Source organism: Malus sylvestris, chromosome 7, assembly GCF_916048215.2.
Source record: "Malus sylvestris chromosome 7, drMalSylv7.2, whole genome shotgun sequence".
Taxonomy (NCBI): Eukaryota; Viridiplantae; Streptophyta; class Magnoliopsida; order Rosales; family Rosaceae; genus Malus; species Malus sylvestris.
The window spans coordinates 25958685-25980276 of record NC_062266.1 but is presented as its reverse complement, the minus strand read 5'-3'; the positions used below and the strand labels follow the sequence as shown (position 1 = coordinate 25980276).

The following is a 21592-nucleotide window of genomic DNA, read 5'->3' as shown; positions in this document are numbered from 1 at the left end:
AAGAAAACTTCCAAAATATGTAAAACATGAGAGTCATTTCTAAGTGAAAGACTATATAGGTTTGAATCTTGTGAATAACGAGTTTGATATTAATTTATTCTCTCAAATCTTCAGTATAAATAATATTATTGTAACTTTGTACATATTTAATGACATATAACTTTGTATATATTCTAAAATATATTTTCTTGTATTCGAAAGTTAAGAGTCAGATTTCTTCTTCCTTACATCGATTGTATCAAACAAAAGAATTGAGTGTCGCTTAAAGACCGTGGAGATAAGGCATTGCAAGTTGGAGATGTAAATTTTTCCTTTTCAAGAAAGAAGAGGCTAGAATCTAATTCTATTCCATTGTGTGGAATTTTTGGTTCCCAAAATCTTGTGCCCTAATCTTATTTCCAAAAACAATAATTTACCAAAGCTATGGGAGCACGTTATTATAAATTTTACAGCTAAGTTATGCGTGCAACAAATGGAACATGTGGTTCCCACTTTCACCTTTTAGTTCAAAATGTGATACATCAGACGTAAGAACCCACTTAACCAAGGTACTAGAAGGATTAAAACATCTATATGTGTGTAGATTATATATAGGAAATCTTTAAGGAAAAAGATTTTCATTTTTTTTATAAAAATAAAAATTAGTTGTGGGGTTCACATTACATCGAACTTTAATGATCTGAACTGTCTATTTTTCAAGTTGCGCCTCATAGATCATTCTTGCAAACTATTAGCCAAATCAGAAATATTTAAGATATCTAATTGGATTCAAAGAAATTAACGAATACTTTGATATATAAGAAACAATGAAATTTTATCTTGATAATTAAATAAGCAAATGGTTTTGGATTGAATTGAATTTTTGTAAGGATGATCTATGAATTGAGACTTACAAAATAGACGGTTTATATCGTTGAAGTTCGATGTAGAGTGAGCCCCACATCTAATTCCCATTTTTTCCTTTGAATAAAGAGCCTGGTGTGTGTGTGTGTATTGATACATGCGATCCACGATCATTGCAAAGGTTCTTGCTTGTTCTTGTTTTTGGTCATAGAAAGAAGAATTCTGACTTTGTTGTCTTCTGCAATGTTCTAATTATATAAAATCAAGTAAAGGATTCAAGTCAAAGATTTAGTTTGAAATATAGTTTTTTCAATTCGCAGTATATTTTATATTTTAATCAAAGATTATTTGGGTAAGATAAGAACATACGCAAAGAATTATGAGGTTTTCTTTGTTAGATGCTAAGTAGGAAACAAAAACGAAACACTTTATTATACTTTGGTAATATGCTTATTGATTATTTGGGAGGGAACTAATACAATTTTAGTGGTTATTAGCATAGCGTTTTTAGAGAATGTATTCAAAGTGTAAAGCATTTAGACATTTTCTTACTTTCGTCGCACTTATGAACAAGAGAATGAACGAGACAAATTCATAAAAGGAGTGAACATGCAAGATATATAAATGAAAATTGCAAATAGCTAAAAACATTTAAGCTTGTATATCAGTGATCATGAACCAAAACCCAGTTAGAGTAATGGTTCAACAACTAAAATCTATGACCGTTGGTCCCTTAACCCATCAAAAAGTGAAATTATGGTCATTTTTGTCAGCTTTGTCAGAGTTTCCGCTAAAATGAGTCACATGCCACGCATGTAAGGCTAAATCAAGGGACAAATATGGAAAACCAAATGAGAAAATTGTAGTAATCCCCCAGCTTTAACCAAATTGGAGCAATGATCCCTGAACTTTAATCCAATTTGAGCAATAGCCTATCAACTTTAATCTAATTAGAACAATAGCCCCTTATTTTGACAGAAGTTCTAACGAAGTTCATGAAAGGATCATAGTTGCACATTTGATGAGTACCATTGTTCAAATTAGGCTAAAGGGGTCATTGCTACAATTCTTCAAATAAGTGCATTTTGAAAGAAGCATTAAAATATGTATTTCTTACAAGAAGCACTTAAAGTGATTTTTCTGGATTTATTTGAATTTTTATTAAAGATTGGTTTAAAAAGTATTTTCACCAAAAACGATGTTAGTTATTTAAAAACACTTCTAAACAAGAACAAAAATGATAATACAAGTGCATTTTCAAACAGTAGAATTGGGTCACAAAATCACCTATTAATAGTGAAGTTAGTTGGGAAAAATAATTGCCCTACTTATTGAAGCAAGATGCTACCTTGATATTTATTCTCACAAATGTAATAAAATAATATGGAAAATGGCCGACCAAAACACCCAAACAGTACTCGCATTATTTCATGTTTCGAATTATTGGAAAATGCCTTAAACTTGAGTCCACGTTTAATAATATGTGTGAAAAAATAAATGGTAGAAAAGTAGATGGAAAGAGGAGGGGAAAGAATCCTAGTCCAAGGTAAATAGACCCATAACTCCGAGCAAAGTAGTAAGATTGAAAACTTTAGTACGAAGGAGGGGAAGCAGCCACGTCAGTTAGAACCTTAAAAAAAACCTCATAAACTTGGAAAATGATCATTTTCCTGGTGAATCCCGTAATTGTGATTTAGTGCTGTCTTTGAGATTTTAGGAGCTCTGTGCGAAATTGGTAAAAATGGCCATCCTTAAGATAGTTTTAAGTTATAAAAAAGTATGACAATATATTGATACTAGAAAACATTCACTTAAATTAAAACAAAACCACTTAGTACTATGGTCTAGTGGTATTCCTCTTCACTTGTAAGTGACAGGTTTTATGTTCAATTCTCGCCAAATGCGAATTTGAAACACATTATTGTTAACCCATTGTCAGGCTTAGCCCACTCCTCCACCCCTTTAGAGTAGATTATATCGTTTGTTCAAAAAAAAAAAAAATCAAAACAAACTTTAGCACTCACTGATTACATATTTACAAATGTCCTTAATAATAAGTACAAAGAGCAACAAATATAACCTTCACTAAATAATCAAAAGCTATTTTATTTTAAATAGGCAAACATGAAAAAAAAACATCAAACCTCTAACTCTAAAGTTTCACTTGAATGTATGACGTTGTTATATAACAAAATTCAGAAATTGCCGCTTTTCATGATGTTATTATTGACACTCAAAATATCTCATTGTACTCCAACTTTTTGTATTTAGAAAGAAAAAAAATACTCTTATAAGGAGTGCACAATGCAGTTTAAAGTGCTAATAAAAGTAATTTTTTAAATATAGAACATTATTACATGATGTTAGATGTCAAAAATTTAGGGGCCCCTTCAAATTTGGGGCCCTGTATAACTACACCTTTCGCTCCCCTTCAACGCCCCCTTGTGATTGTGCATCATATATCGTACGATTAGGAATCATTTCAAAATTTAAATTTTAAAATTAAATATAAATAGTACTTAAAGAAAACTAATCGCAATGAACGATATCACAATCACAGGATCCTTAGGATCCTAGAAAAATTATCTGGTGAGAATCATTTTCCCGTAAACTTGCCGACAAATACATGACCAGAAACCATTATTTCTTATCCACTCTTTCACCCAATTGAGACTCTTTGATTTAAATAATCATAAGGAAAAAAAATAAAGAGATTTAATGAATATAATACTCTTCATGATCGGGGAGACCTTAAAAGTCAGACTACTTGTGGACTTTCTGTATTTTTTTTGTACAATATTTTATAATATTAACGTATAAATTAACATTAAAACGTGGCAGAGCGTTCATAGTAAGTCTTAGCTTTGTCACCTCATATTTTTGGTACAATGTTTTATAATGTTCCGCGAGAGTTAACGCCACGTTGTAAGGTGGCAGAGAATCATGGAGAGTCCCATTTTGCGAGTTTCCTTAGCATTTCTCTTCATCCTCAATTTACTTTGTGTTTGTTTCATGGAACTTCATGTGTATGATTGAAACAGTTTATACTATAAAATTGCTTTATAAAGATCATTTCTACAATAAATTAATTAAAATAATATCGTTTAGTTAATCAAGGGTAGCAAATAGATAAACTGTTCATATATAATGCATTTATGAATCCTTCCATTTGTTTTTGTATAGTTTGATGAGTAAATGACTTTATATTTTATTGATCTTTTACAAAAATAATTCTTATTAAAGTGATTTATAATATTAACGGATTCGATCATTAATTTGAACTTTCGTGGATCAACTACACAGTAAATTGACCAGGAACTCTTTTGCCAATCAGTAAGGAGTCAATTTAATTTAAAACAAAAATCTTTATTTTATGTAGCATTATTTAATCCCACAGTACTTGTTGCTTCTTCATTTGAAGTTAATTAATTATGAAAAATAATGCCACACACTTTTGTTGCCCCTTCGATAAACATAGATGTTTAGTTTTATTGATTAGGAAACTTTCGGGGTTTATTGTTTTTCATTAAGGAGTCAATTTAATTTAAAACAAAAAACTTTATTTTATGTAGTATTATTTAATCCCACAGTTGTTGCTTCTTCATTTGAAGTTAACTAATTACGAAAAATAATGTCATCCACTTTTGTTGTCTTCTTTTTTTCTTTCTCTTTTTTGTTCAAAGATATAATTTATTGAAATCATAATTGAACAAAAACGTTTACATCCTCAGCTAAGATGTTAAACAAAAATTCAGGTCTTAGAAAGCCTCACAAAAGGAACCACCGTGGTTAGCAACATACGCCACTGCATGAGCAGCGAGATTCCCATCCCACGAGACATAACAAAACTCAATCGAGTTAAATTTGGTTGCAAAGAACTAAATATCATGAAGAATAACCTCCAAAGACGCATCCACCACGCATTCCTTGTTTATCATTTGGATTAACCGCTGAGCATCTGATTCAAACATCACCCTCTCCAGACCTTCCTCCAGACACACCGTCATCGCCGCTCAAACTGCCGTTGCCTTTGCCATGATAGCAGAGTTGAAAAACAATGCCCTGATTTTTTTTTTTAACAAACAATATTATTTATACTAGGCTAGTCATAATAATGTGGTTCAAATTCGTTTTTGGTAAGAATCGAACTTAAGCCTCTTTCACTTACTTGTGAAACAATACTACAAGACAATAGTACTAATAAGTGGCTGAAGTTTATTGATTTTGATTAGGAAGGTTTAAGGTTGGGAGCCCTAAGACCTTGTGCTTTCTCGATCGTGGGAAAACTCAAGAATATTTCTTCTTGTTTTTTTTTTTTTTTTGGGGGTGGGGGGGGGGGGGGGTGGGGGAACCAAGAATATTTCTCTTTCGTTCTCCAAAGAAGTTAGCAATATCTGACCCCCTTTTTCCTTAAAAAAAAAAATTACAAATTGGCTTTTAGTTACACTAAAGCACAAGGATCAATGATTTAATTTTATGAATTTACAAAAAATATATTTGTGCTTAATACTTTAATAATCCTCTATGATATATAGGCAATGACTTATTTGTAGATTAATTAAGATTCATGTGCTCTTGATCACGCAAACTTCTACTAATTTTGAGATTGACGATTTTGAAAATGAACATGGAAATTTTAAACACAAAAGTTGTGAAATATATAGCTGATTAGTAAGGATCACCACTCATCGACATGAAGTTTAGCCTGAGCTTTGTGTACCACTTCTCTGTAAGTATAAGAGCATAAAATAATTTGATTTTTGGTGCGATGTATTGGTTTAGAAGTTAATAAAGTAAAATAATTTGCAAAATTTATTTCAATAGAGCCCGAGGTAGAACACTCAATCAGTTCGAATGGCTCCATTTAATTTGCCTTATTTATGTATTTTATTTCTAATTAAATGTTCTTAAATAACCCTAATACATAAACATATCCTCTCAAGGAGTTTTGCGCACTTCTATTCAATGAAGGTATCTCTTAAGAATACTAGAGCAAAAGAATTGACTTTCTATAATTATCTACCTCTCATGTTCATTTCTCTTATTGCATAATCAATCATGTGGGCTGAGTGAAAAAAAAAAAAAAACCGTACGTATGAAGTCCTCCTTGTGCAATATGCTTACAAGGGTAAACGATCACCCTTGTGGAAAACTTGAAGGTTGTTTCACATCATCACCACGGTGGTATGGTGAAAAAAAAATATAAAAAAATCCCTAAATAAAAGAAAAGGGGAAAACAAAAGCCAACAAAATCTATAAGAATTTGTACGGAATTGGTGGAGGCAAACGTTATTCGATCTGATGATATCTAGATACTATGTAAGATATTTACCAGAAGCGGTAAGCGGTAAATCTAGTATGTCTATTTTATTAGGTCAAGATAGACAAGAAAAGCATGTCTAAATTAAAGGAATTTAAGGTAGAAGGAAGGAAGGAAGCTCTTACTAGGGTTACTATAAGAGGAAATGTACCTACGCGTGGCATACGTGGTGGGTACGAATGATATATTGATTGATTCCCTCGTGATTTCGTCTGTCAACCATTTCCTTTCCATATCAAGAAACCTACGGCCCAGAATTGGTTGGAGTTGATTGTTAGTTGGCTTTATTATTTTAGTTAAAGACACTGACGAATGACAACTGACAACTGACAACCGATAGGAGGAGTCCCCGTCTTCATTAAGGGTTTTATCTTCTGCATGCATATCTTGAAAACTTCAGTGTACGTGTGTGGTTGGTTTCGCTCAAAATTGTGTGTTTCATATGATTATTTATTACGAATGACAGTTGACCAATATAACAGAATTGAAAAAGATGTATGGTGGGCGAAATAATCATTGAGATGTTTTTGTTGTTTATTATTTTGTTTTTCTTTTAATCTAAGGTTTCTTAAGACTATATAGTTATTGTAATATTCATTTATATTATGAATCTTATCAATGAAAATTATAGAAGAGTGATTGTTTATGATTATTTATGTTATGTTTCCGTCATGGGTCATTAGCCCACACTAGTAGGAAAAATAGCATGCGCAACAAAACATATTTCGTCGCAAAAGAGGTACTTGTGCAACGAAAAAGAACTATCGTCACGCAAAAAAGGTAGGAAAGGAAAAAAAATTGCGCGACGTAGAAATTAGTCGCACATGAACACTTCGCGCGACGAAAAACCATTGGCGTCGCGTAAAGTCAGTAAGAAAAACACGGGAAAATTTTTTTGACGCGGAAAACATGAGCGACGAAGCAGGGGACCTTTGCATGACAAAGAGTTCGTCGCGCAAGTTACTGTCAGTTTTTGGTCAAACCTTTCAGTGCATGTGAATATGAGGAATCAATACTGTATTTATTGCAGAGTTTGTGTGACAAAGACATTCGTCGCGCAAATGCCCTAACCTTTATATAAGTATGCGCTTTTGCTCTCCTTATTCTTCACAATTCTTTTGCTTGTGCTGGGATGAATGATAAAAACCGTGATTAGAGCGTGCCCACCAACTCGTATGATCTGAGGCAACATGTGGAGTTCGCGCATGCGATAGGTGTAGCCATGGAGAATAATTGTCCTACTGCGGATTGGTGCTCTTGGAAATATGTGCTCGAGAATGCAAAAGTACAGACATTGATTTCTATGGCAAACTAACAACTGTCGTGCAATTGCTTTACAAAGACTGATACCAAGTGATCATGTTTAAGTGTTAATGGTTTGATACAAACCCAAATAGGTAGGGAAGTGTTAAAATCAACCATGGCTTACTATCTGTGAACACTAACAGAACTTGGTACGACCATGGCTTACATTTTGGCAAACATGACAAAACAAATTGTGTATCTAGATGACCCTAAAGCTGGGAGAGGTTGGAAAGTTGTTCAGAAGATGGATCAGAGAAACGTGTATGCTATACCAGAATAAGACCCTATTGACAACGATGTCGACAACGTCGCTGACCAACGTTTAGAATCTTCAATGGAAAATAATGCGGAAACACTTCGAGATACAAATCTTATCTAAAAACTGTTTCAAATATGAGGAGTGGCTTCAATCGAAATACCGATTCAGTCAATTACAATTGACCTCGATAATCTTCTGCGATACGATGGTGCAGTGGGTCTAAACGACGACGGTGACGTACCTATCGAGGAAGACGATTGGGAGACCGAAAGTGATGATAGTGACAATAGCACAAGTTATTAAAGTTCTGATGATGAATAATGCAATTTATTTGTGACTTGCTATGTAAAACATATTAAATGAATTTTTTTTGTAATTTATTTATCTTATGTTATAAATAAATTGTTTTTATTTCAATAAATATAAATTCATACAAATTTTGAATCGGGTAAATTAATTTTTCAGCTCCTTGCGCAAGGAGCTCAAAAATTTTTACTTTCTGACGGGCACGAAAATAATTTCGTGAAACTTTGAATTTTTTGCGCAACGAATATCTTCTATTCGTCGCGCAAGAACCTCGAGATTAAACTGAAATCACAAACACTTTTCCCCTCACCTCTTCGTTTATATAAACTCTCTCCCTTCGACACACCCTCCCTCTCTCTCACCAATGGCGAAGCCACGTGAGGGCGAGGAGTGGCGGCCGCCACTCCCCTCGCCGGAAAACACAGCCCCAGCGCAGGTTCAGCCCCTCCACTCCTTGTCTGTTCTACGGTGAACTGGTCTGCTGCACAGCAGAAGGTTAGGTGGAGGGAACGAGGGTGGATTCGACGGAGGATGGAGGTTGGAGGAGAAGGCTGCAATGGGGAAGAGAATGAATACCATGATTATGAAGCTTGGATTTTGATGATTTCAAAAATTGATCTTTGGCTGTTTTGATTAATAATCTTTACAGTTAATGATTTTGAAAAAAATAAATGGGGAAGAGAACAAGTGGAGGTGAGTCTCCAAAGAAGAGAGGACTAGAAGCGGGTCTCCGGAGAAGAGAGGGATTCAAGGTGAGGTCGCCCGGAGAAGAGAGGCACTGGAGGTGGGTCTCCAGAGAAGAGCGGAGTGTGTTTGGTCACATGTTTAAAAGAAGAGTCGCGTGTTTGGTTACAAGAATAGCAGAGCGCTTGGAGAAACTTTAAAGGACAGGTGTTGTAAAATGGTTCCTCCACATAAGAAGTCAGTGAAATTAGGTACTCACTGTTGAGTACCCAAGTATTATCCTTGGGAAAATATTAAATAGACATGTGTTATAATGTTATTAGGCCACCTGTTATATTGTCATTTGTTTTAATCTTCTGACCTCACCTTTTTTTGTGGTTTGTTAACCCATTTCTCTCTTTTTTATTATTATTACATTATTTATAAATATTGTCTTAATTTTTTAAAAATAATGTAAATATTGTTTAATGCTTATTTTACGATAAAAGATTTTTTTTTAAAATTCATCTAGACTCCTACCTAAATCTTGCCTAGGCGCCTAGCTGCTAGGCTCCAGTCCGCTGCCTGACTAGCGCCTAACGTTTTTTAGAATCTAATCCTAACCAATTTAAGTTTCTTACATGACTTTGATATTACCACTTACAACTGCTTTGGTGAAGAGACTGTTTTCTGTTATGAATATTGACTAAAAACTTTGCACTCTCCAATGTGAAAGCAACCGCTTCGATTGAACCTTACACTCTTTTGAATTTCGCCCCTCCCCTCGGCAAATCCTGGCTTCGCCACTGTCTCTCACTAAATCTCTATCACCCTCCCTCTCGGCCTCTCACCCTCTCACCCTCTTGCCCCCTAGCACTCTCTCTTCCTCCTCCGACACACCCTCATCGCCACACACCCATCTCCGGTGCTCCACAGTCCCGTACCCATGCCCACAATCCGGTCCATCCATCTTCGCTGCTAACAAGGTAAAGATTTCAAAATTTTTTAATTTATTTCGATTTTCATTTGGGGAATATGGGGTTCCAGTTTATATAGCATTAGGTTAGAGAATTAAGGGATCGATTTTAGGGGGATTTGGGTTTAGGTGTTGGGGGTTGGATTTTTGGGGATTAGGGTTTACAATTTTTCAAATTTTAGGGGATTGGGTAGTGCTAACAATCCCACCCAATCCGCATAATTTTGTTACATGGGCGAAGTTACTTACTGCATAATTTTGTTACTTAATTTATGAACTGTGAGTTGAGAATTTAGGGATTAATTAGTTGATTTTTATTGTTGGATTTATTACGGTTAACAATGCTGACATGTTGTGTTCCTTTATCAAACTAATCTTGCTGGACTTTGCTAGTTAATTAAGGTTATTTTTTTTGCCGAATTGAGTTTGATTCCAAAACAAAACCATGCTTTTTCGAATTCCCATTTGCATATAGGTAAGTGGGGAAATGCATATGGAGTCGTTTTCTTTTTGTTTCATGCATATAGGTGAAGATACTTTTATGGTTTAATTGTCAATTTTATGCTTGATTTCAGATACTAGGGTTTACTTTTGGTGTTTCTTAGCCAATTAAGGAATTTAGATTAGTTGAATTCAGTTCCTTACGATATGTTTGGACTAGAGGAAAGTGAGACTGACCCACCATCTAAGAATTTAGCTTTTACTTCAGTTTGGAGATCCTATTAGAGCTCAATCTGTATTATTTGAAACTACTATGATATACCAGGATCATTAGCTACAAGGATCCTCAGAAACGTTGATAATAAATAATGTAGAGGCAAATGTTACAAGCATTTAGGATGATCATTACATGTGTATATTTAAACTTAAGGGGTCGAATGGCAGACAACACTATCATAATTTTGTGGTTGCCAATATTTCCCCTCCTTTTAGGCTTCTCGGACTCAGAGAGACAATGGAGCCTTTGGCTCTAATCATACACAAACATATAACCTTTAGGCAATAAATAATATAGATAGCATTACCATTAGGCAGTAAATAATATTGTTTGGATGTTTTCTTGAACATTGATCTCTATTAAGAGAAATGATAGTGTGACTTTCTCAAAAGTCAGAATTTTCATCTGACTTCTCATGACACAATAATATAAATTTAGCGTTAAACTATAATAAAAAAAAATTTCTTTTCAAAAGGTCCTTAGCATTCCTCTTTTTCTGAAAGTGCAGTTTCTCCACATATGAGAAACAGAGACATAGTTTCTTTTTTTTATTTTTTTAATCTCAATTGAAAGGAGGGGGAAAACTAGTGAAGGATATGTTTGTGTTTATGTTTTGAGGCCTACATAAGGCAACTGCTGTCCAAGCCAATTGGCTCTAAGTACCATATCTATTTTTGTTTTCTTTTTGTTTAATTGAATGGGGAAATGCATATAGGTAAGTGGACTGGTTTTCTCCTTTAATGAAATGCATATGGGTCAAGATACTTTTATGGTTTAATTGTCGCTTTTATGCTTGATTTCAGATTTAGGGATTAATTTAGTTCATGTTTAACGGTATATGTATGGTTCAAATGCATGATTTAGTTATGCGTGGGGTTGGTGTGAGTGATATGCCACATAATTAGGCATGTGATGGGATTTATGTATACTTAATGCTTTTTTTTATTTATAATTGTGTAGATGTCAAACCTTATTATAAGTTGTAAGGTAGTGACGATTGCACCTTGTTCAATTCCCCCGCCTCCTACATCAGCTGCCATTGCACTAGCAAAAATGGACCATAGGCCAGTTGATTCGGTTGGTCCCCAGGTCAGCCTCATTAGTGGCGCTACCTGTTAGTGCCAAGTGTGGTCACCACCGCCTTTGCATGCCTGACACGACATCGGCATCCACTAATGATGCCTCGGGGTCACAACAAGGTAAAGTTAAATAACGCCCTGCACGTTGATAACTGTTTTTTTCTATAGTGCCTTGCTAATTTCTCCATATAGATTATTCTACGTGATATTGGATTGCCTAATGATGCTAGGAAGGTGGTCATTAGTTCTTTGTAGAGAACAACACGTCTCTTAAAATGTTTGTTCAATTTTTCAGCTTAATTATGAGTTTTACTAGTTTAATTTTGTTCAAAATTTGAGCTGGAGCTGCTTTAAGTTCAATCTTTAGTTAGTTAGTTAGTTAGGTAAGTAGAAGGAACATGTGTATAATTTAGTTTTCTCTACATGTCCTTTATATAAAGGATTCTCATCTAAATGATCATGGTAGGCGTTAGGCAGTTAGTCTTCAAGTGTTGAAGTAATTCATAATAGAATTTCAATTTGCTGCTTAAATTCTCAAGTTCTACTATGTAATATTTCACTTGAAATCCACTACTGAAGCATTCAACTGTTGTTATTGTTGTTGGATATCATATATTATTCATTACAATGTCTAGGGTTTGGGAATTGTTATAACTTTAAGGGAGATTCTGCCAAAATTTAGGTTTACTTTGTTGTGTTTGTTTGACTGTCTTTTATTTTTTGCAACAAAGAAATATACATGGGGACCTTGTCTCTAGTTGAAGACGATGAAGGTCACCTGGGTGACCAACAGACTTATCACGATCGGATACGACGATGGGAATCGGGCTACACCAACGACATAGCAGCATAGCACATTGGTCCACGACATTGGTCACATCGTTCAAACCTATTGCCCTATGCAATGGAAGTGTTGGAATGTGATGCCAGACGAGGTGAGGACGAAGGTGAACTTATATTTATCGGTAAGTGTCCTGCCTTTTTATTGCTTTTCCTTTAAATTTTATAAATTTATATTACTTAATGTATGTAATTAATTTTTTACATTGCAGACAAACTACAATTTCGATGACATCAACGATGATATGTTGGCGTACGTCAACATGCTCTTTACTGAACGGTATAAGCAGTGGAAGAGCGACCTGCACCAATATTTGGAGACATTTGATGATCCACAGGTCGCTCTTGAGGAGGGTTCCTCGAAGGAGTTTGAGGACAGGGAAGAAAATTGGGTGTGGCTCTGCAGTCATTTTCAGGAGCCCGGCTATGTGGTACTTTTTTTATATTAAGTTTAAAAGTATTATACATTTCTTACTAATGTTTATTGATTTTTTTTATATTTCATTTAAATTAGAACTAATATGTTTATTTTTTGTATAATAGAAGAAGGTGAAAGCCAACAAGATCAATCGGGGGAAGAAAACTCTTCTCCACCATTCAGGTTTGAAGCCCTTCTCATATAGGATGGAAGCGCGGCAGCATGTAATAATAAAGCTTTTCGTATTCAATTTTTAATATGTCAGTAATATTAATTTTTTTTTTCGTACTAACATTTTTCTTATTTTGTTCTATTCAAGGGGATTCAAAATTCTGGGAGATCAATGTCTTTGGAGACGTTTATGTTCGACCCGGGGATGAGTTGGCCAAGTCCCTTCATGTAAGTATTCTTCAATTGTAATTACTATCTTACGCATTCAAGTATCATGGTTATTATTTGAATGTTATTATTAATATTTCATGTTTTATTACACAAATGGCAATGATGGAGAATAGGCAGTTGGTTCTTTAGGAGGCCGCCTTCCAGCTTCCTCTCGAGACTCCACTCAAGTATATGGATCCCCCCGAGGATGCGGGGTTTTAGATCGTTACAATTGGGGTTCTTTATTACATTTTAATTGCAATTTAATTTTATTATTTTATTACAAAATTAAAAACAGAACAAAAAAAATGAATTTAAAAAAAAAAAATATTTCTTTTTGCGTGACGAATATATTCGTCTCACTAACAAGGTTTCGTCTTACAAGAACAACATATCGTCCCATGTATGTATCCGGCATTTTGTGCGACAAATACATTTGTTCCTAAAAATTTTGTGCAACGAAGGCCAAACCGTTGCGTAGTGTTCTTGCGACCCATGCTATTGTTTGTCGCATAAAGTCTTTCTTCACGGTCTTTGCATGACGAATTTCGTGCAGACGTTTGTGTGACGGAAATACACCTTGCGCGATCAACTTATGTTTGTCGCGCTAAGGGTTAAACGTAGTAGTGCCATTTCATAAAGGATAGTGTTATTCACATTCATTTTAATCTCTTATACATTCTTATTAAATTTTTGTCATTGATATTCTTGAATTCAATCAATCTAATGACTAAAACTTGAAAAAGGTGTGAAAAGTAAATGAATGTGTGAATATAACACTATCACACAAGTCACATGCAACCTGTTCAACGACTTGCGCCAGTTACGAGGACTTTCGTGAAATACATGCATGTTAATCGTCCATGTATAATGAGGTTATTATTGAATAAAGGCACTCTAATTAAAAGTTATCTTTAGTGAAAGTTGTATGGACGGAGCATGTCAATTTCCAAGATGTAGACATTACGATCAAGTCTCAAGTATCCGATGAATGTAAATGAAATTTAAATCTTCTGCATTCATTTTGTGTGGTCTTTTTGAAGTTTATATCATAGGTTGATACGTGTTATGTTTATGACAACAGGGTTATAAGCAGGGTTATGTTAACGAACACGTGTTAATCAATGATGAGGTCACACAAAAAATGAATGTAGAAAATTTGAACTCTACAAATGATGGTTAGGAAGATAGGTAAAAGATTTATCTTGAAGAACTTATATATTGACAATTATTATCATATGTGGTGACAAGTTTCTTAAAATGGAACCTAAAAAAATGATAAATTATTATAATATAAAGTTTATTATGGTATATAAATGATCCAAATGGGAAATAAAAAATTATTACAATGTAATGTATATGAACGTAATCCATGTATGTAGGTACTTACCTTGAAATTACTTGGTCTTCTAGTTCTTAACGTCCATTTATCTCGAAATTACTTGATCTTTTAGTTCTTAACGTCATTTAAAAGTTGCTACTCAATACTACGGTATGTTGGTATTCCTTTTTAATTGAAAGTGAGAAGGCTTTCGAATCATGTGGATATCGAATTCGATACCAAATTAGGTTGCCCATTGTGTAGCTTAGCTAAACTTCCCTTCCCCTTTGTGTAAAAATATTGACGTATTAAAAAAAAAAAAAACCACGTCCATTTAAAAGTTTCTCAAAAAGAATAATTTTTCTTAATCCCCATGGTATTATTTTTGGGTGGAGCTATCTACACACCTCATTTTACCTTACGAACACTCTTTCCAATTTTCAACTGTCAAAACAAATGAATTAAAAAAGATCAAATGACAGATATTAACACAAGCTTCTTATTCTTCTTTTATTAATGGGACACCAAGAGGATATCTCCATTTGTCGCGAGGTCAGATTTTTCAAATAACGGGGTCATGATTTCAACCATAAAAACTTGTTTGGATCCTTCGATGAGCACCTATAGGAAAATTTTGAGTTTTGCCAACCTATGCGGAAGGCTTATGCCAACAACTACTATGATATGTAGAGGCCTTTCAAGGGCGGCTACAAGAAACTGTTGAGTAATGATGAAGATTGCCAAGGCTTGTCAACTTAGGCATTTCTTCGAGCATTTGTTGCACTCAATAAAGTTGTGCACGATACAGAGAAAAGGAAGATGATATAATGAAAGAAAGAAATAGAAGATGTAGGAGGATGAGGAGGTTCTAATTTAGTTTGTCATAACTATTTATAGAGTCAAATACACACATACAAATATACATGAAGTTTATGAAGTTATGGGATCATGAATAATCAATGACCGATGTTAGCTTGCCATTGATAACTACCGACTTCATTGTGGAAAATCACCAGTCTTAATAGTAGAATAATATTATGAAGGTAAACTTCAAAACTTGTTGATACACAAAATTAGTGAGACTTTGGAACAACGTAAAGTGTCAATTTTGTGACCTTCACATGGTTGCTCCGGTCTCCTAGTGATGATGATATGTAAAGAGATAGAGATAGAGAAGCAAACACTAGATGGACGTGGTTCACCCTAAGTTTGGCTACATCCACGGGGTAGAGGAATTCTCATTAATAGTGAAGGGGTTACACAATACTTAGGTTCAAGCATAATCATCATTAGTGGGTTCTAATGATGAGTTTAAATACAATAATGGCATTATTAGTCCTTAATTGTAAGAGAATGATCTTCTTTTATAGTTGAGGAAAGTCGGCTTTCGTCTGCTGTTGATGTGGGACTCTAGGAGCTTTATTCTGACATTGACACGTGTCATGTTGTGATTGGCCTCCTGGGTGGAGGGAAACTCTTGTGCTTCTGCAGGTGTGCCTCAACATGAACCCCTCAGTGGGTCCTTGAAGGTATGAAGTTGACCGGTGCTTGGTAGTTTCGGGATTAGTCAAATATGGTACAAACAAAACTAATCATTATTAGGCATACAAAGAAGTTAAAATATTCAAGCTTTATATTTTCTCAATGGCCTTTCGTAATGTGAAAATCTGGTTCCAGCGTTCTTTTATGACTTCTGTATGATTTGCACCCCCCCCCCCCGGGGCCCCCAAAAAAAAATAGATAAAAGAAATGTATGGCAACTACTTTTATTTTAAAAAAAAAAAAATTGAAAACTAGTACTTGAATTTTCAAAATTTGCCTTTTTTTGTTTGTTTCAGTTTTTATTTTTTGTTAAATTGAAATAAGTTATCAAACAAGATTTCAGTTTTAGTTTTCAAAAAGGTGAAAATAAAAATTGAATACTGAAAACAAAAAAATTATCAAACAACCCTTAGTTTTTTAAGAATATATTGTAAATACTAAATAAATATTCATGAAATGTTTAGACAATTATATTATCATTACCTCTTGTTGAGGCTAAATTAAACACGACCTACGTCCTCAAATTTGTGAAGGAAGACTTAACCCTAACAAGCAAATAGCAAAAATCATTTTTAAAGACATTCGATTAGGGAAATGATAAGCATGTACCTTTTTTTTTCTTCTACACACCTTTCTTTAGTCTTGTTCCTCATTCCTGTTTAATTTATTTAATCTCATGTTGAAAAATATAAAAAAATGTGTAAAATGTTAAAAAATGTGTTAAACTATAAAAAAAAATTTGTTAATATTTAACAACAATATTTATTAATGATCTAAAGTCATATAAAACTTGAGAAATGATTTAGAATAATAGTAGACTTGGAAGTTTCTGACAGGACATGAAAATAACGGATTTCGGGTCAACACGATAACTAATTCGATCATTATCGGGTGAAAAACCCCGTTAATAATAGGTTCTTAACGGGGTATACACGCAGGTAACATGTGAGTAACCCGTTTCGACCCGTTAAGAAAAAAATTATTTTAATAATTTTAAAGCTTAATTACTAAAAGATTTATTATAAAATACAATAGCCATATTAATTTATACAATATATTCTATATTAAATACATAGTTTTTTATTATTATTCTATATAAGTTAAAAAAAAGTGTTTTAGTCATTATTCATTTTTATTATGAGAGTTCCTTATTATCATTACAAGGATAAATTTTACTTAACATGTTGTTTCCCATGGTGATTGAGGAAAATTGAAGGGTTTGATTGGAAGAAAATGTGCAAGGTTCCAATGTTCTAATGTTCCAATGTCTTTAATTTTGCAAATCTTTTGAACATTTGATATTTTGTAATGTTCTAATATTTTTTTTTAATTTTTTATTACGCTCTTATTTTGGGTATGTAAATATATACTTAAAAGAAAAATGCGTTTTTATGTTTTGGATGTGACAATATGGTATGTATATACTTATTTAGTATTATGTTTTTTCATTTGATTATTTATTGGTTTAAAATATATTTTCCTTAATGGGTAACGAGTCGGGTCATATTACCTGTTAATATTATCGGGTCGATTTCGGGTTGGGTCATTTTACTCATTTATTTTAACGGATGTTACACGACACGGCCCGTTAAGATATCAGGTATGACATGTGTTTATACCATATTTAGGGCCTCGTATTTAAACCTCGTATAAATATTTGGGGGACTTAAATGTAATTATGTAATAAAGGAAAGGGCAAATATGTAATAAGTGAGGAGTCCTTATTCTATAAAAGGACCCCTCACCCTCACAATTAGGGGAGGCCAATCCTTAGGCCATATCCTCACCCTCTCAGAGCTTTCATCCTCACAGAGAAGCTCTCTCTCTCTCTCTCCCTCTTCAACTCTTACAGAGAAATACAATCAGTGTGGACATAGCCCAAACCTTGGGGTGAACCACGATACATCTTGTGTTATTTACATTTCTTGCAGATTCACGGTCGGATTTACGTTGTTCCAAGACCTCCGATTTTGTGCATCAACATTTGGCGCCGTCTGTGGGAAACGACACGAAAATCTATGTCGGTTCTCTTTCAATTTTTCACCTCCACCGTGAATCTGCAAAAACCCAAAAACCCAAAAACCTCACTCTTTGGGCTTTTCCATAAAAACTTTCGCATACCTCCAACCACATCTTTCTCTTTTTCCAGTCAGTCAACACGGAAACCAAAGATTTCAGCTGCAAATTCACCTGCTTTTGCAGAAAACCATAAACAACTCACATATCCGACTATGGCATCCCATCCACGACGTCCATTCATTTTCCTGATTTCGAACTCTAAACCTCTCCTAAATTACCATTCAATGCCACTCTTCATCTTCCCCCTTACTCTCTCTCCATTTCCACGAAATCTTTGACCTTCCGACCTTTCTCATGGCAACTCCCGCTCGCCTCCGCAGCCTTTCGAGCTCAGTTTCGCAATAATGGCGGTTCCTCCGAGCTCAATCTCTTTTCTCGTCTAGTTTCCACTACACTCAAGAGCTCCGTTCCTTAACAATGGCAGTTCTGGTTCCTTACAGCTGGGGACTCTCTAAGATTTCATATTTCTCAGCGTTCTCACACTCATACGAGCTCTGGAGGCGATTGGAAGAACACGAGGCTGACATGCCGACGTAGCTTTTGAATTTATGCACCGATTGGCCTCGGTTTCAGATCTAACCGTCGTTGATCTTCATTTTGGCTACGACTGCGAGGTGTTTTCTTTGAGAATGGTTGCTTGAGCGGGTGGTTGGAAATCAAGTTTTAGTTTTTATAAAATTATCAGTGGACTTTGCGTTTATAGCGATGAATCGGAGTTTTAGGGTTCAGGACTCGCAAATGCAAGCGATGATTAAGTAGAGGCAGCAGCTTAGAGCCTCGGTGAGGAAAGAAAAGAGCTCGCTTTATTCCTAGAGATGAAGACGCGCGAGAAGGAGCGGAACGATCTTCTTCTCAACAGCTCCGAAGAGTTCGATTCACCATTAGGGGCAAAACCCGGAACTTCTCCCATTTTCAGTATTTCCTCATCAATGCTGGCACCTCCACGCAAGACTAGCACTAATGATTTCCTCAATTCTGAGAATGACAAGAACGATTATGATTGGTTTGATGTTTCCTGTTTCGAAACTCATGCTCTGCGGATTCTGAAGATGTGAGAGCTTGGAGGTGTTTGCTAAGCTGAGAATGGTAGCATTCCAGATGTAGCAGAAGCTGAAAGGGAAAGACAGGCGACAGAAAGCGATCCTTCAAACTAGCCAGCCAGCAGAGATCAACACAACTAACCTCAGATGGTTTCTTCCATCAATCTCTTGGCAATTGCTCAACTCTTTCCGTCAAGCACTCACCAGTGATCTGATGGGAGTCTTATTCAACAATTGGGAAGCCTGCATAAAGCGATCCTTCGAACCAGACAACCAGCGGAGTTGAACATAATCATGATGTTAGAAATCGATCATTCAATCATGATGTTAGAAAAAGAAAAAGGAGGATGGGCTAAACGTGGGTTGTACTAGTTGTTGAGAAAATATTTCAGAAAAAGAAAAAAAAAAGAAGTGAGTAGAAAGGAGAAGTGACAGGAATAAAAGGAGAAAGCCATGTGCTTGCGGTTTCATGCATGTGAAATCATTTTCTAAGAAAGCAAAAGGAGAAAGCCATGTGCTCGCAGTTTCATGCATGGGAAATCATTTTCTTATTTCTGAGAAAGCAAAAGAGAAAGCAAAAGCAAGGAATAAACACCCTACCAGAATGATGTGATTTACTTTTCTTGGCAGATGTATGATGTGATTTATTTTTCTTATCTTTCGGAGACATCTGTATAAACCCCATCAGAGGGTAATATAAAAAAAAAATAAAAAATAAAAAAAAACGGCAAAGCCCAAAGCAAATGGTCTGGCATGTTGTGAAGGGCGAAGGCCCATAAGCCCGAAATAGCACCAACCAGGTCATCAAAAGTACGCCCATTACTCCACAATTATTCGGCAACTCGCCGCTATTACCACCAACTAGGTGATCAAAAGTACGCCCAGTACACCAAAATTATTCGGCAACCTGCCACTATTACCACCAACCAGGTGATGAAATGTACAACCCGTACTCTAATATCATTTGGCAACTAGCCATTCATGCCAACAACCAGGTGAGGAAATGTACAACTCGTACTCTAAATATCATTTGGCAACTAGCCATTCATGCCACCAACTAGGTGATGAAATGTACAACCCGTACTCTCCTTCATGCCACCAACCAAGTGACCAAAAGTACGCCCAGTACTCCGAATTATACATGAGCATTACTCATGTCATTCATACATAAACATTCATGAGCATCACTCATGACCATCATTCATGTCAACATTCATGAGCATCACTCATGACAACATTCATGAGCATCACTCATGACAACATCCATGACCATCACTCATGTCAATCAACATAAACATTCATGAGCATCACTTATGTCAATCAGCTTCAAAAGCTTCATTTACAGAGCTCTAGCTTCAAAAGCTTCATTTACAGAGCTTTAGCTTCAAAAGCTCCAACTTTGAAAGCTTCATTTACAGAGCTCTAGCTTCAAAAGCTTCACTTACAAAAACTTCACCTACAAAGCTTCAGTGCAGGGTATACAAATACCGCCTTCGAACAACTGCCACTTCGACCTATACATGGATTCAATTTGAAGTCTCCAGCCAACAGACTTTATTGACCGAAGACTTGGGGGACTACATTATGTACCATATATTGGGCCTCAACTAGGCCTCATGAAAATACTTGGGGGACTTAGCCCATTATCTATGTACTGAAGAACAAGCTCTTATTCTATAAAAGGGACCCTCTCACTTTCATTAGAGAGCACTCATGAAAAATACTTGGGGACTTAACCCATCACTTATGTATTGAGAAGTGAGCCCTTATTTTATAAAAGGGACTCCCTTACCTTCGTTAGAGAGCACCGCCGCCAGCTGAGCAACCGCTTCGCCACGAGTATCACTCTTAACCCATTATTCATGTACTGAGGAGCGAGCCATTATTTTATAAAAAGGACTCCCTCACATTCGTTAGAGAGCATCGCCGCCAGCTGAGCAACCGCCTCACTGCGAGCATCACTCATAACCCATCATTTATGTATTGAGGAACGAGCCCTTATTCTATAAAAGGGACTCCCTCACCATCATTATAGAGCATCAACTCTAGCCCATCATCCATGTATTGAGGAGTGAGCCCTTATTCTATAAAAGGGACTTCCTCACTTTCCACGCCACAAGCCTAGCCACCTAAGGCAGCATAAGCCATGAGCCGAGCAGCCTCGCAGCATGTGCTACTTCTAGTTGAGCATCATTTCAGATTGAGCACCGCCTCATATCAAGCATCAGTTCAAGACAACATCTAGTTACTTCGGCCCACACATGGATTGAATTTCAAGTCTCCAGCCAAAAGATTTTCTTGACTGAAGACTTGGAGGACTACTGTTTATACCATATTTAGGGTCTCATATTTAGACCTCGTATAAATACTCGGGGGACTTAAATGTAATTATGTAATAAATGAAGGGGAAAATATGTAATAAGTGAGGAGTCCTTATTCTATAAAAGGATCCCTCACCCTCACAATTGGGGGAGGCCAATCCTTAGGCCATATCCTCACCCT

At 35.5% G+C, this 21592-nt stretch overlaps 1 protein-coding gene across 1 annotated transcript; it reads left to right on the top strand.

Moving 5' to 3' along the window:
- Positions 1 to 12392: 12392 nt before the first annotated feature.
- Positions 12393 to 13130, top strand: LOC126630228 (uncharacterized). Its single transcript, XM_050300338.1, has 4 exons — positions 12393 to 12434; positions 12522 to 12740; positions 12853 to 12951; positions 13047 to 13130. The coding sequence occupies exons 1-4, from the start codon at positions 12393 to 12395 to the stop codon at positions 13128 to 13130; spliced, it is 444 nt and encodes a 147-aa protein (XP_050156295.1).
- The last annotated feature ends 8462 nt before the right edge of the window (positions 13131 to 21592 follow it).

What these genes read in the sequence shown, in the direction of transcription:
- LOC126630228 (XM_050300338.1), top strand. Translation starts at nt 12,393, where the DNA reads ATGCCAGACGAGGTGAGGACGAAGGTGAACTTATATTTATCG. An exon ending in AGGTGAACTTATATTTATCG is followed by an intron (nt 12,435 to 12,521) that starts GTAAGTGTCCTG and finishes TTTACATTGCAG; the next exon opens with ACAAACTACAATTTCGATGA. An exon ending in GGATGGAAGCGCGGCAGCAT is followed by an intron (nt 12,952 to 13,046) that starts GTAATAATAAAG and finishes GTTCTATTCAAG; the next exon opens with GGGATTCAAAATTCTGGGAG.